The sequence below is a fragment of the Palaemon carinicauda genome, chromosome 1, assembly GCF_036898095.1.
Source record: "Palaemon carinicauda isolate YSFRI2023 chromosome 1, ASM3689809v2, whole genome shotgun sequence".
Lineage (NCBI taxonomy): Eukaryota > Metazoa > Arthropoda > Malacostraca > Decapoda > Palaemonidae > Palaemon > Palaemon carinicauda.
In genome coordinates this window covers 43,896,159-43,911,158 of record NC_090725.1, presented here as the reverse complement: position 1 = coordinate 43,911,158, position 15,000 = coordinate 43,896,159, and the positions used below count along the sequence as shown (strand labels likewise).

General features: G+C 34.1%; 1 protein-coding gene across 1 annotated transcript in view; it reads right to left on the bottom strand.

Annotated features, from left to right (window-relative positions):
- LOC137647786 (uncharacterized) overlaps positions 1 to 7,008 on the bottom strand; it is a 15,694-nt gene extending 8,686 nt beyond the window's left edge. The window contains exons 1-3 of the mRNA XM_068380784.1: positions 6,377 to 7,008; positions 668 to 1,820; positions 258 to 336 (exon numbers count right to left, since the gene is read on the bottom strand). Of these exons, the coding sequence (XP_068236885.1) occupies positions 258 to 336; positions 668 to 1,820; positions 6,377 to 6,754 (1,610 nt within the window). The 5' untranslated portion in view covers positions 6,755 to 7,008. The remainder of the gene's footprint in view (positions 1 to 257; positions 337 to 667; positions 1,821 to 6,376) is intronic.
- Between the last annotated feature and the right edge of the window lie 7,992 nt (positions 7,009 to 15,000).

Genomic DNA, 15,000 nt, shown 5'->3' with positions numbered 1-15,000 from the left:
CAACCCCACCACTTGTGAGCTAAGGATGGGGTCGGTTTGGGGGAGCCTATAGGTCTATCTGCCGAATTATCAGCATCCATTGCCTGACCCTTCTAGGTCCTAGCTTGGGTGGAGAGGAGGCTTGGGCTCTGATCAAATGTATATATGGTCAGTCTCTAGGGCATTGACTCTACCATTCATGAGCAGCCTTTAAACCTTTACAGGGAAGTTATAAACACTTTTAAAAGCGTGAAATAAAATTGATATCAATTTCTCACCTTATCTTCCTCCAGATCTCAAAACACATTACATTTAACCAGACAAATGTTGCGATGAATCCAAACTGCATAGCAAGAGCTGTAAAAGATTTTCCAGCATCAGTCTACATTTCTCTAAGATTACGTATAAAATTTTTTTTTATCATGTAATAGGAATCATAATGGTAAAAAGCATCATTATTATCTAAATGCTAAAGCATCACTATAGACTAATTATATTGTGGTAAATATTCACCATAGATTTTCTGAAACTTATTTTAAAGCAAAATAGAATAATTTTTGGAATTGGAAATTTCTTATTTAGGTGTAGATGAAACTGAGCACAAAATTGAAATAAAACATGATCGATCCTTCATTTTATTTTCTGTTAAAATAAGCAAAATTTTGTGTAAAACAAAAAAACAACATACCAAGATTGACGCACGACGAATCTCCAAGGTACTCATGGAAGACATTAACAGAAAAGGATGTTGCGAAGGCAACGCAAAGAGAAATGGCGTAGCACAGCAGGAACGACCCCCCATCGGCCATGAGTCTAGGGACGAGCAGATGACAGGCGATGGTGATGCTCAGAAAGAACAGCGAAATGAATTTGCAAACGGGTAACAGGTAAGACTTCACTCTGATCCAGGCCGGCGGTCCGTCTCCACAAGCCAAGGCCTTGTGTTCACGATGATCTTTATCCAGAAAAGTGTCCACGCAGAAATCACTCGGCGGGTACTGCCTGCTCTGGAGGTCTAGCCTTCCATCACTGTCAATGGTCAATCCTGCTCCAGTCTCGGCGAAATTATTGCATAATGGGTAACCAATGGCGATGTTGTAACTGGTTAAATCAGTAGCAACGGGAGGAGAAAAATTCGCGTTCTTATCTGGCACACACATGTTCCGATGGACGTCCATCGAGCTTCCATAAGCGCAGCATTTACGAAAACACGGCCCTTTTTGACAAGCCCTTTCATGAGCCTCTTTTGGATCTTGATAGCAAAAGCTGGCGAAGTAATCAATGGAGCCATCGGCGTTTTCAATCCCATCCACACAATATTCAGGGCAGGGGTAGTACACTCTCCTTCGAGTACCATCAGGAGTCCAGACTTGCTTCACGCCGTCAGCTAGGGACACCAGATTGGATTTTTTGTAAGCGATTGGAATCGTTTTCATGGGCTCAGAATCACAAGTGAGTTCACTGCGATAGTTTTTCATACCTGGCCAATTCAAATGACTACCGGAAGGATTAGCTAATACTGGGGGTAGGAGCAGTTTTGGGGTCTTTGCAGGCTGGCAGGATCCTTCCTTCATCGCATACCCAAAGGGACAACATACGGGAATTGAAGGTATTGGTACACAGGCCTTCATTGTCCATGTTTGGTCACCCCCAGGATCGAGGTGGTGGATCAGGCAGTAATTATTGATGCGTTGTCCTTCCAGTTCGCCAGCACCCTTCAGGAGAACCATGTCCCCTCTAGATCTCATATGGAATTGTCCTTTGGTGAAGTTGAAGGAACGATACTTGGTAGGATCGCAGTTCACGTCTCTGATTGTTACATTGTATTTTTCTACAGGGGCCTGGTCAAACAAAAAGAAATTCCAAATGAGAAAAATATAGTCATTAAAAACTCTATTAAGTGTAAAACTTATTTCATAGATTTACTTCTATCCATTCTACAATGTGAATAAAATGAGAGATGGTTGTAAATTATCTTAATTTCAGTTACATTAATCTATATCTAACTACAAATTAGAAAACAATTATGTCATTAAAAACTCCATTGAGGGTTAAACTTATTTCATAGATTTAATACCATCAATTCTACAATGTGAATAAAATGAAAGAGATGGTTGTAAATTATTCTAATTTCAGTTACATTAATCTATATCTAACTACAAATTAGAAAAAAAAATTGTTATTAAAAACTCCATTGAGGGTCAAACTTATTTGATAGGTTTACTACCATCAATTCTACAATGTGAATAAAATGAAAGAGATGGTTGTAAATTATTTTAATTTGTTACATTAATCTATATCTAACTACAAATTAGAAAAAAAAATTGTTATTAAAAACTCCATTGAGGGTCAAACTTATTTGATAGGTTTACTACCATCAATTCTACAATATGAATAAAATGAAAGATGGTTATAAATTCGTTTCATTTTTTTTTTAATAATATTCTATTTCTTACTACAAAGTAATACTTCCCTTAAATCACTTCCTTCAAAATCTATCTGAACTACAGAATTGGTGTATTGTAATATCAATATGTAACACAGCGATTTTGCATTATTAAAGCTATAAAGAAGATACACTTTATCTCCGTTATTCAAACAAACATACACATACATGAATGTTGTTGATTATAAAGAAAAACACAATGAAAAAAAAAATTATTTTTCATAGAAATTCAAACTTCATGTCAGGTAAACTTTAAGATATGTTACTAAACTTTGACTGAAAGAGAATAGAATGGCACAGGAGGCAATACTTTGAGTAATATGACTGATAGATATCGCTCATCATGTCCATATGAAATACCATATAAACAAATATAAATTCTAGGGTTGTAATAATAATAATAATAATAATAATAATAATAATAATAATAATAATAATAATAATAATAATAATAATAATAATAATTTTAAAATTAATAATGACAATAATAATAATAATAATAATAACAATAATAATAATAATAATAATAATAATTGCAAAACTATTAATAATAATAATAATAATAATAATAATAATAATAATAATAATTGTAAAACTATTAATAATAATAATAATAATAATAATAATAATAATAATAATAATAATAATAATAATAATCAAAGAAAAAATCTAGTTAATTCATGATTCACTCCTAATTTAGAAGATTTGATTATAGGATTTAAATCTTGGATAACAGTCCTTAGAAGGATAGCGATATAGGATTGGAAACCCAACATGAATTAATTCCTATCTATCATCTGCCAAGGATGGGCACCAAGGAGATGTATGGTAGCTTATTGGAAGCGTCCTTAACTAAGGGTAGAAGGGACTTTAGTTAAGGTAAATAGCTCTTCTAGGAGAAGGACACTTCAAAGTCAAATCATTGTTCTCTAGTTTCAGTAGTGTCATAGCCTCTGTGCCATGGTCTTCCACTGCCTTGGGTTAGAGTTCTCTTGCTTGAGGGTACACTCGAAAACATTATTCTATCTTATTTCTCTTCCTCTTGTTTTGTTAATGTTTTTATAGTTTATATAGGAGATATTCATTTTAATGTTATTTATCTTCTTAAAATATTTCCATTTCCTTTTTTTCGTTTCCTCACTGGGCTATTTTCCAGGTACAATATTATATCTTGTTTATCTTCCTCCTTTTATTCTGAAGTTTTTATAGTTTATACATAAAATATTTATTCTAGTGTCATTCCTCGTAAACGTTTCTTTTTATGTTCTTTATTTCCTTTCCTCACTGAGCTAATTTTCCCTGTTAGGGCCCTAGGGTTTATAGCATCCCGCTTTTCTAACGAGAGTTGTAGCTTGGCAAATAATAATATTTTATATGTAAAAGGTTTATTTTGATATTATCATTGTTCTTAAACTTTTATTTTTATTTTTATTTCTTTTCCTCACTGAACTACTTTCCTTGTTGGGGCCCTTGGGTCTATAGCATCCTGCTTTTCCAACTAGGGTTGTAGCTTGGCAAATAATAATAATAATAATAATAATAATAATAATAATAATAAAAATAATAATAATAATAATAATAATAATAATAATGAATATAGTAGAAGTTATAATAATAATAATAATAATAATAATAATAATAATAATAATAATAATAATGATATAGTGATAATAATAATAATAACAATAATAATAATAATAATAATAATAATAATAATAATAATAATAATAATAATGAAGATGGTAGAAGTAGTAGTAATAATAATAATAATAACAATAATAATAATAATAATAACAATAATAATAATAATAATAATAATAATAATAATAATAATAATGAAGATGGTAGAAGTAGTAGTAATAATAATAATAATAATAATAATAATAATAATAATAATAATAATAATAATAATGGACTAACTGTTGGATGTGAATTTGAGACCCAAATAAGCTCAATAGTTTCTTGTCGTATCCGCCACCTCATCAGCACTCATTGCCTGGCCCTTCCTGGTTTTAACTTGGGTGGAGAGGGGGCTTGGGTGCTGATCATATGTTTATATGGTCAGTCTCTAAGTCACTGTCAATGTCCCTTGCCTCTGCCATTCATGAATGACCTTTAGGCGAAATGAGGTCGGTCCAAGTTATTTGTCTTTGTATAATTTCCTTAAGGCTGATCAGCCATCATCTGTATTTTCCTAGTATTTTGACCGTAGCCATTTTCATAGTATTATTATTATTATTATTATTATTATTATTATTATTATTATTATTATTATTATTGTTGTTGTTGTTGTTGGTGGTGGTGTTATTATTATTATTATTATTATTATTAATACTATTATTATTATTATTATTATTATTATTATTGTTGTTGTTGTTGGTGGTGGTGTTGTTATTATTATTATTATTATTATTATTATTACTATTATTATTATTATTATTATTATTGTTGTTGTTGTTGTTGGTGGTGGTGGTGTTATTATTATTATTATTATTATTATTATTGTTGTTGTTGGTGGTGGTGTTATTATTATTATTATTATTATTATTATCATTGCTATTATTATTATTATTATTATTATTATCATTATTATTATTATTATTATTATTATTATTATTATTGGTGTTGTTGTTATTATTATTATTATTATTATTATTAATATTATTATTGATATTATCATTATTATTATTATTATTATTATTGTTGTTATTATTTTTATTATTATTATTATTGGTGTTGTTGTTGTTATTATTATTATTATTATCATTATTATTATTATTATTATTATTATCATTATTAATATTATTATTATTATTATTTTGTTGGTGTTGTTGTTATTGTTATTGTTGTTGTTGTTATTAGCTAACCTACAACCGCAGTTGGAAAAGCAGGATGCTATCGGGGCTCCAACGGGGAAAAATGGCCCAGTGAGGAAAGGAAACAAGGAAATAAATAAACTGCAAGAGAAATAACGAACAACTAAAATAGAATATTCTATGAACAGTAACAGCATTAAAATAGATCTTTCAAATATAAACTATAAAACTATGAACTATACAAAGTATTTGACTTTGTATCCAAACTAAATGTGTAACTTTTCCTAAGATCTGATTTATCAATCTAGATTTTAATATTTTCATATGATCGTCAATATTAACCCTTTGAGCGCCAATCTATCGCCAAAATTTCATATGATCGTCAATATTAACCCTTTGAGCGCCAATCTATCGCCAAAATTTCATATGATCGTCAATATTAACCCTTTGAGCGCCAATCTATCGCCAAAATTTCATATGATCGTCAATATTAACCCTTTGAGCGCCAATCTATCACCAAAATTTCATATGATCGTCAATATTAACCCTTTGAGCGCCAATCTATCACCGAAATATTTGGCGCTCAAACCCTAGGTCCTGTTATGGGGAAAATTTTACTTAACTATTTTTTCAAATGAATAAATTTCCTTTACATTGATATTTAATCTTACATATTTTGTAAAGTTTTCGTGTGGATAAATAAAAAAAGGAGAAAAACTAAATGGAAATTCTAGTCTGTCTTTGATATAAAAATCACATTTAAATGATGAAGTGTAAAAGTAATTTATTGTTTCATAATGAAGTGTGTAATGAGAGGGATAAAAGAATCACATTTAGATGATGAAGTGTAAAATTAATATCGAATTTCACAATGAAGTGTGTAATGAGAGCGATAAAAGAATCCCATTTAGATGATGAAGTGTAAAAGTAACATCGAATTGCATAATGAAGTGTGTAATGAGAGATATAAAAGGTTTCAATAATATCAATAATAATGAGATAAAAATGTTTTCTATTGGATGTAAAACGTTTTTATAGCATTCAATATTGAAGTGCAAAAGCATCAATCAATCTGGCAATGAATTGCAAACGTTTGATGAAATGCGAAAGCATAGACGAAGGACCCCCTACTCACCTCAACAGTGTAAATCCAGTCTTCTTGGGCAGGAACAACTGCTCCAGTATAAGGTTGACATTTGCCATCGACGAAAACCTCATTACCCAGGCAATAGCATTTTACAACTGTTCCAGGCAACTGGAGTCCTGGAAAATCTGGACAGGCGCTGAGGGGGTCGACGGTGTTTGTTCGGGGGACCTCTGCGCCGCTGGTGTTCGTAATCGCAGGAGACTCAGTATGCGAGTCAAACGTTTCTCCAGTTTTATTTTCAAGGTCAAGGCTTGCTGTAAACGTTGAGTTAGCCTCAACGTTCTCTGCGAATAACTGTGGCAACAACGTGCAAAGAACGATTCCAAATACAGCTGACATCGCGACACTCTTCAGTCGGATCACCATCTGGAACCGCACATTCGAACAGAAACACCAACACAAGTTAGAATTAACACTCTATACAAGCATCAGTTCACGTCCTCGTCTTGTCTTCTAGCCATGTCCTAAGCACAGTATAACACTCTCTCCTTCTTGGCTAGACGCTGAGCAGTCTGTCAAACGACTGCTTCGTTTCAGGAGGACATTCGTAATGGTGCGAAGAGGTTTCATACATCCAGTCCCGTCCAAGGTCAGGGGAGGAAGAGGAGTGGCGACTTGTCCAATCTAGCCGAGGCAAGGCAACGTCTCATATCCGCCTCGGGGATTTTTTTCTTGTTTTGTCTTTCCGCCAGTTTTGTTTTGATGCAGGACACGAGGGAGGAGCAAAGTATTATTGTTGATTATGATTCCAACAATCATCCTTTCGTTGGAAGCGATCTATAGCAAAACAATTTATCATCAAACAGGAAATTGTTCTAAACGAGTCATGATGATTTCCAAGAACACAAAACAGTTCTTTAATTGAGCTATTTTTTTCAAATATACGGATATACGTATGCAAGTAATTCTGTTATTTTATCAATATCTGGTGTTTTGCTTATCACACAGATCATCTTCAAATATACCTTTTTAATGATTGAAGTAAATTTGGAGAATTATCATGATTCAGCATATTCCTTTTATGTCGCAGTTTATTCTAGGAAAATTCCTCAGCAACTGACTTGATTCAAGTGACTATTGCTATACTTATCGTCTTTAAGTTTAATCTTCATCCAAGCCAACAATCTTAAATCGGCCACCTAAAATGGTACCTCAAAATATTATCTTCTTATATTCCTATCCCTAATTTCATCAATTTATGTCTATTCCTTCATTTCGTATTAGAACTCTGATTACTTATTATTATTATTATTATTATTATTATTATTATTATTATTATTATTATTATTATTATTATTATTAACTAAGCTACAACCCTATTTGGAAAAGCAAGATGCTATAAGCACGAGGGCTCCAATAGAGAAAAAAATAGCCTAGTGAGGAAAGGAAATAAATTAAACGATATGAAAAGTAATGAACAATTAAAATAGAATATTTTAAGAACTGTAACAACATTTAAAACAAATTTTCATATATAAACTATATAAAGATAGTTATGTCTGCCTGGTCAGAATAAAAACATATGCTTGCAAGTTTGAACTTTTGAAGGTCTACCGATTCACCTACCCGATTAGGAAGATCATTCCACAATTTCCGATCATTTTTGCAACCCTTCATAAAGGGTAACATTACCAACCTTAATAGGAAACAATCCCTATAAACATTATGTTGATGATGTGATGGCAAAATAATAAAGAATCCTTCGAGTCCTTATTCTAGAGGCAATAAAACACTGAAGAACAGGAGCCGGCTCCGCCAGTTGCTTCGTCTGTGTTGTAGGAAAGAATTTCTCTCCAATACGTATGAGAAAATAATTCCTGGGGCTGTCTGGTTCATACTGTAGTTTGATACTTGTTCTTTTAAGATGGTTGTAGCCTGTTCCCATCCTGTTTCCTTGTTCTTTTGAGCTGTTTGCAGTCTTCCCATCCCTTTTCCTTGTTCTTTTAAGCTGTTTGTAGTCTTCCCATCCCTTTTCTTTGTTCTTTTAAGCTGTTTGTAGTCTTCCCATCCCTTTTCTTTGTTCTTTTAAGCTGTTTGCAGTCTTCCCATCCCTTTTCCTTGTTCTTTTAAGCTGTTTGTAGTCTTCCCATCCCTTTTCTTTGTTCTTTTAAGCTGTTTGCAGTCTTCCCATCCCTTTTCCTTGTTCTTTTAAGCTGTTTGTAGTCTTCCCATCCCTTTTCTTTGTTCTTTTAAGCTGTTTGTAGTCTTCCCATCCTGTTTCCTTGTTCTTTTAAACTGTTTGCAGTCTTCCCATCCCTTTTCCTTGTTCTTTTAAGCTGTTTGTAGTCTTCCCATCCCTTTTCTTTGTTCTTTTAAGCTGTTTGTAGTCTTCCCATCCTGTTTCCTTGTTCTTTTAAACTGTTTGCAGTCTTCCCATCCCTTTTCCTTGTTCTTTTAAGCTATTTGTAGTCTTCCCATCCCTTTTCTTTGTTCTTTTAAGCTGTTTGTAGTCTTCCCATCCCTTTTCTTTGTTCTTTTAAGCTGTTTGTAGTCTTCCCATCCTGTTTCCTTGTTCTTTTAAACTGTTTGTAGTCTTCCCATCCCTTTTCTTTGTTCTTTTAAGCTGTTTGTAGTCTTCCCATCCCTTTTCTTTGTTCTTTTAAGCTGTTTGTAGTCTTCCCATCCTGTTTCCTTGTTCTTTTAAACTGTTTGCAGTCTTCCCATCCCTTTTCCTTGTTCTTTTAAGCTGTTTGTAGTCTTCCCATCCCTTTTCTTTGTTCTTTTAAGCTGTTTGTAGTCTTCCCATCCCTTTTCTTTGTTCTTTTAAGCTGTTTGTAGTCTTCCCATCCTGTTTCCTTGTTCTTTTAAACTGTTTGCAGTCTTCCCATCCCTTTTCCTTGTTCTTTTAAGCTGTTTGTAGCCTGTTCCCATCCCTTTTCCTTGTTCTTTTAAGCTGCTTGTAGCCTGTTCCCATCCTTTTTCCTTGATCTTTTAGGCTGTTTGTTGTCTGTTCCCATCCATTTTTCTTGTTCTTTCAAGCAGTTTGTAGTCTGTTACCGTCCTTTTTCCTTGTTCTTTTAAGCTATTTGTAGTCTGTTCCCATCCATTTTCCTTGTTCTTTTAAGCTTTTTGTAGTCTGTTCCCATCCTTTTTCCTTGTTCTTTTAAGCTATTTGTAGTCTGTTCCCATCCATTTTCCTTGTTCTTTTAAGCTTTTTGTAGTCTGTTCCCATCCTTTTTCCTTGTTCTTTTAAGCTATTTGTAGTCTGTTCCCATCCTTTTTCCTTGTTCTTTTAAGCTATTTGTAGTCTGTTCCCATCTATTTTCCTTGTTCTTTTAAGCTTTTTGTAGTCTTCCCATCCCTTTTCTTTGTTCTTTTAAGCTGTTTGTAGTCTTCCCATCCCTTTTCTTTGTTCTTTTAAGCTGTTTGCAGTCTTCCCATCCCTTTTCCTTGTTCTTTTAAGCTGTTTGTAGTCTTCCCATCCCTTTTCTTTGTTCTTTTAAGCTGTTTGCAGTCTTCCCATCCCTTTTCCTTGTTCTTTTAAGCTGTTTGTAGTCTTCCCATCCCTTTTCTTTGTTCTTTTAAGCTGTTTGTAGTCTTCCCATCCTGTTTCCTTGTTCTTTTAAACTGTTTGCAGTCTTCCCATCCCTTTTCCTTGTTCTTTTAAGCTGTTTGTAGTCTTCCCATCCCTTTTCTTTGTTCTTTTAAGCTGTTTGTAGTCTTCCCATCCCTTTTCTTTGTTCTTTTAAGCTGTTTGTAGTCTTCCCATCCTGTTTCCTTGTTCTTTTAAACTGTTTGTAGTCTTCCCATCCCTTTTCTTTGTTCTTTTAAGCTGTTTGTAGTCTTCCCATCCCTTTTCTTTGTTCTTTTAAGCTGTTTGTAGTCTTCCCATCCTGTTTCCTTGTTCTTTTAAACTGTTTGCAGTCTTCCCATCCCTTTTCCTTGTTCTTTTAAGCTGTTTGTAGTCTTCCCATCCCTTTTCTTTGTTCTTTTAAGCTGTTTGTAGTCTTCCCATCCCTTTTCTTTGTTCTTTTAAGCTGTTTGTAGTCTTCCCATCCTGTTTCCTTGTTCTTTTAAACTGTTTGCAGTCTTCCCATCCCTTTTCCTTGTTCTTTTAAGCTGTTTGTAGCCTGTTCCCATCCCTTTTCCTTGTTCTTTTAAGCTGCTTGTAGCCTGTTCCCATCCTTTTTCCTTGATCTTTTAGGCTGTTTGTTGTCTGTTCCCATCCATTTTTCTTGTTCAATCAAGCAGTTTGTAGTCTGTTACCGTCCTTTTTCCTTGTTCTTTTAAGCTATTTGTAGTCTGTTCCCATCCATTTTCCTTGTTCTTTTAAGCTTTTTGTAGTCTGTTCCCATCCTTTTTCCTTGTTCTTTTAAGCTATTTGTAGTCTGTTCCCATCCATTTTCCTTGTTCTTTTAAGCTTTTTGTAGTCTGTTCCCATCCTTTTTCCTTGTTCTTTTAAGCTATTTGTAGTCTGTTCCCATCCATTTTCCTTGTTCTTTTAAGCTTTTTGTAGTCTGTTCCCATCCTTTTTCCTTGTTCTTTTAAGCTATTTGTAGTCTGTTCCCATCCATTTTCCTTGTTCTTTTAAGCTTTTTGTAGTCTGTTCCCATCCTTTTTCCTTGTTCTTTTAAGCTATTTGTAGTCTGTTCCCATCCATTTTCCTTATTCTTTTAAGCTGTTTGTAGTCTGTTCCCATCCTTTTTCCTTGTTCTTTTAAGCTATTTGTAGTCTGTTCCCATCCTTTTTCCTTGTTCTTTTTAAGCAGTTTGTAGTCTTTTCCCATCCATTTTCCTTATTCTTTTAAGGTATTTGTAGTGTATTCCCAGCCTTTTTCCTTGTTCTTTTAAGCTATTTGTAGTCTTTTCCCATCCATTTTCCTTATTCTTTTAAGCTATTTGTAGTCTGTTCCCATCCATTTTCCTTGTTCTTTTAAGCTATTTGTAGTCTGTTCCCATCCATTTTCCTTGTTCTTTTAAGCTATTTGTAGTCTGTTCCCATCCATTTTCCTTGTTCTTTTAAGCTTTTTGTAGTCTCTTCCCATCCTTTTTCCTTATTCTTTTAAGCTATTTGTAGTCTGTTCCCATCCATTTTCCTTGTTCTTTTAAGCTATTTGTAGTCTGTTCCCATCCATTTTCCTTGTTCTTTTAAGCTATTTGTAGTCTGTTCCCATCCATTTTCCTTGTTCTTTTAAGCTATTTGTAGTCTGTTCCCATCCATTTTCCTTGTTCTTTTAAGCTTTTTGTAGTCTGTTCCCATCCTTTTTCCTTGTTCTTTTAAGCTATTTGTAGTCTGTTCCCATCCATTTTCCTTGTTCTTTTAAGCTATTTGTAGTCTGTTCCCATCCATTTTCCTTGTTCTTTTAAGCTATTTGTAGTCTGTTCCCATCCATTTTCCTTGTTCTTTTAAGCTTTTTGTAGTCTGTTCCCATCCTTTTTCCTTGTTCTTTTAAGCTATTTGTAGTCTGTTCCCATCCATTTTCCTTATTCTTTTAAGCTATTTGTAGTCTGTTCCCATCCATTTTCCTTGTTCTTTTAAACTATTTGTAGTGTGTTCCCATCCTTTTTCCTTGTTCTTTTAAGCTATTTGTAGTCTGTTCCCATCCATTTTCCTTGTTCTTTTAAGCTTTTTGTAGTCTGTTCCCATCCTTTTTCCTTGTTCTTTTAAGCTATTTGTAGTCTTTTCCCATCCATTTTCCTTATTCTTTTAAGCTGTTTGTAGTCTGTTCCCATCCTTTTTCCTTATTCTTTTAAGCTGTTTGTAGTGTGTTCCCATCCATTTTCCTTGTTATTTTAAGCTGTTTGTAGTCTGTTCCCATCCTTTTTCCTTATTCTTTTAAGCTGTTTGTAGTGTGTTCCCATCCATTTTCCTTGTTATTTTAAGCTGTTTGTAGTCTGTTACCATCCCTTTTTCTTGTTCTTTCAAGCAGTTTGTAGTCTGTTCCCATCCATTTTCCTTATTCTTTTAAGCTGTTTGTAGTGTGTTCCCATCCATTTTCCTTGTTCTTTTAAGCTGTTTGTAGTCTGTTCCCATCCTTTTTCCTTATTCTTTTAAGCTGTTTGTAGTGTGTTCCCATCCATTTTCCTTGTTATTTTAAGCTGTTTGTAGTCTGTTACCATCCCTTTTTCTTGTTCTTTCAAGCAGTTTGTAGTCTGTTCCCATCCATTTTCCTTATTCTTTTAAGCTGTTTGTAGTGTGTTCCCATCCATTTTCCTTATTCTTTTAAGCTGTTTGTAGTGTGTTCCCATCCATTTTCCTTATTCTTTTAAGCTGTTTGTAGTGTGTTCCCATCCATTTTCCTTGTTCTTTCAAGCTGTTTGTAGTCTGTTCCCATCCTTTTTCCTTGTTCTTTCAAGCAGTTTGTAGCCTGTTCCCATCCTTTTACCTTGTTCTTTCAAGCAGTTTGTAGTCTGTTCCCATCCATTTTCCTTATTCTTTTAAGCTGTTTGTAGTGTGTTCCCATCCATTTTCCTTGTTCTTTCAAGCTGTTTGTAGTCTGTTCCCATCCTTTTTCCTTGTTCTTTCAAGCAGTTTGTAGTCTGTTCCCATCCATTTTCCTTGTTCTTTCAAGCAGTTTATAGTCTGTTCCCATCCATTTTCTTTGTTCTTTCAAGCAGTTTGTAGTCTGTTCCCATCCATTTTCCTTGTTCTTTCAAGCAGTTTGTAGTCTGTTCCCATCCATTTTCTTTGTTCTTTCAAGCAGTTTGTAGCCTGTTCCCATCCATTTTCCTTGTTCTTTCAAGCAGTTTGTAGTCTGTTCCCATCCTTTTTCCTTGTTCTTTCAAGCAGTTTGTAGTCTGTTCCCATCGATTTTCCTTATTCTTTCAAGCAGTTTGTAGTCTGTTCCCATCCATTTTCCTTGTTCTTTCAAGCAGTTTATAGTCTGTTCCCATCCATTTTCTTTGTTCTTTCAAGCAGTTTGTAGTCTGTTCCCATCCATTTTCCTTGTTCTTTCAAGCAGTTTGTAGTCTGTTCCCATCCATTTTCTTTGTTCTTTCAAGCAGTTTGTAGCCTGTTCCCATCCATTTTCCTTGTTCTTTCAAGCAGTTTGTAGTCTGTTCCCATCCTTTTTCCTTGTTCTTTCAAGCAGTTTGTAGTCTGTTCCCATCCTTTTTCCTTGTTCTTTTAAGCTTTTTGTAGTCTGTTCCCATCCTTTTTCCTTGTTCTTTCAAGCAGTTTGAAGTCTGTTCCCATCCTTTTTCCTTGTTCTTTCAAGCAGTTTGTAGTCTGTTCCCATCCTTTTTCCTTGTTCTTTCAAGCAGTTTGTAGTCTGTTCCCATCCTTTTTCCTTGTTCTTTCAAGCAGTTTGTAGTCTGTTCCCATCCTTTTTCCTTGTTCTTTTAAGCTTTTTGTAGTCTTCCCATCCATTTTCCTTATTCTTTCAAGCAGTTTGTAGTCTGTTCCCATCCTTTTTCCTTATTCTTTCAAGCAGTTTGTAGTCTGTTCCCATCCCTTTTCCTTGTTCTTTCAAGCAGTTTGTAGTCTGTTCCCATCCTTTTTCATTGTTCTTTTAAGCTTTTTGTAGTCTTCCCATCCCTTTTCCTTGTTCTTTCAAGCAGTTTGTAGTCTGTTCCCATCCAATTTCTTTGTTCTTCATAAGGTTTAATGAACAAAGCCGTGTCACGATGTTACACGTCTACTTATATCAAAATTGATTCCATCCGGCCAAACTTTTAATCAGTCCAGTCCACTTATGATTCATGTGACTCATTTTAGTACTGGTAAATAGATTCCTATTATCATCAACCATACATCCTTTATATCGTTTTTGCTTCAATTCATCTTTGTCTTGGTTTTTGTTTTAGTGGGAATATTTTATTTTTCCTTTGTTTCCTTTCCTCACTGAGCTATTTTTCCTGTTGGAGCCCCTGTGCTTATAGCATCCTGCTTTTCCAACTAGGGTTGTAGCTTAGCAAGTAATGATGATAATAATAATAATCATAATCATAATATTAATAATAATAATGATAATAATTTGATGTTTTTTTTTACTCCCTTTTTAACATGTGAGTTTTCGATTTCGTATAAGATTATTTATATATCTTTCCCCTTTTTAGGTTTTAGTCTGTACAAATAGTAGTATATAAAAATACAGATAACGAGTAGTTCTGACGTACTCCTATCCACAGACAGACACAGAAAGAAATAAGAAAAATCAACTCGATTTTATAACCACCTTGGGGAAGTGATGTTCACTCCTGGGGCAAACTCGACGTAAGACAGTCAAATAACAATATAGAGCTCTGAGTTCAAATGAGCATTTCTTAGATAAAAAAAAATAAAAGAATAAATGTTTTGTCTTCCACGCTGTGTTGCTGTAAGATATCTCTTAACGACTCGATTCATTGTTTTGCCTAGATGATTACGAGTTTGATGTAACCCAGCCACTGAGGGAGGCAAGCCCGCCTCAACTTGGTGCCGGTCCCAAGCCCGGGTAAATGAGGAGGGTTGGCGGCAGGAAAGGCATCCGGCCATGAAAAATTAGCCAAAACCAATATGGCCAGTGGAGATTGTGAAATTAACCGGTGATGAAATGTGGGACAGAGGTAGATGGAGAACACTGGCCAGAAACATCGACCCCACATAAAAAGCGGGAAAAGATGCAGACAAAGAAGAAGATTACGAGTTCGATGTGAATGGCCGAGGTGTTTATATATGCGTGTATCCTGGTG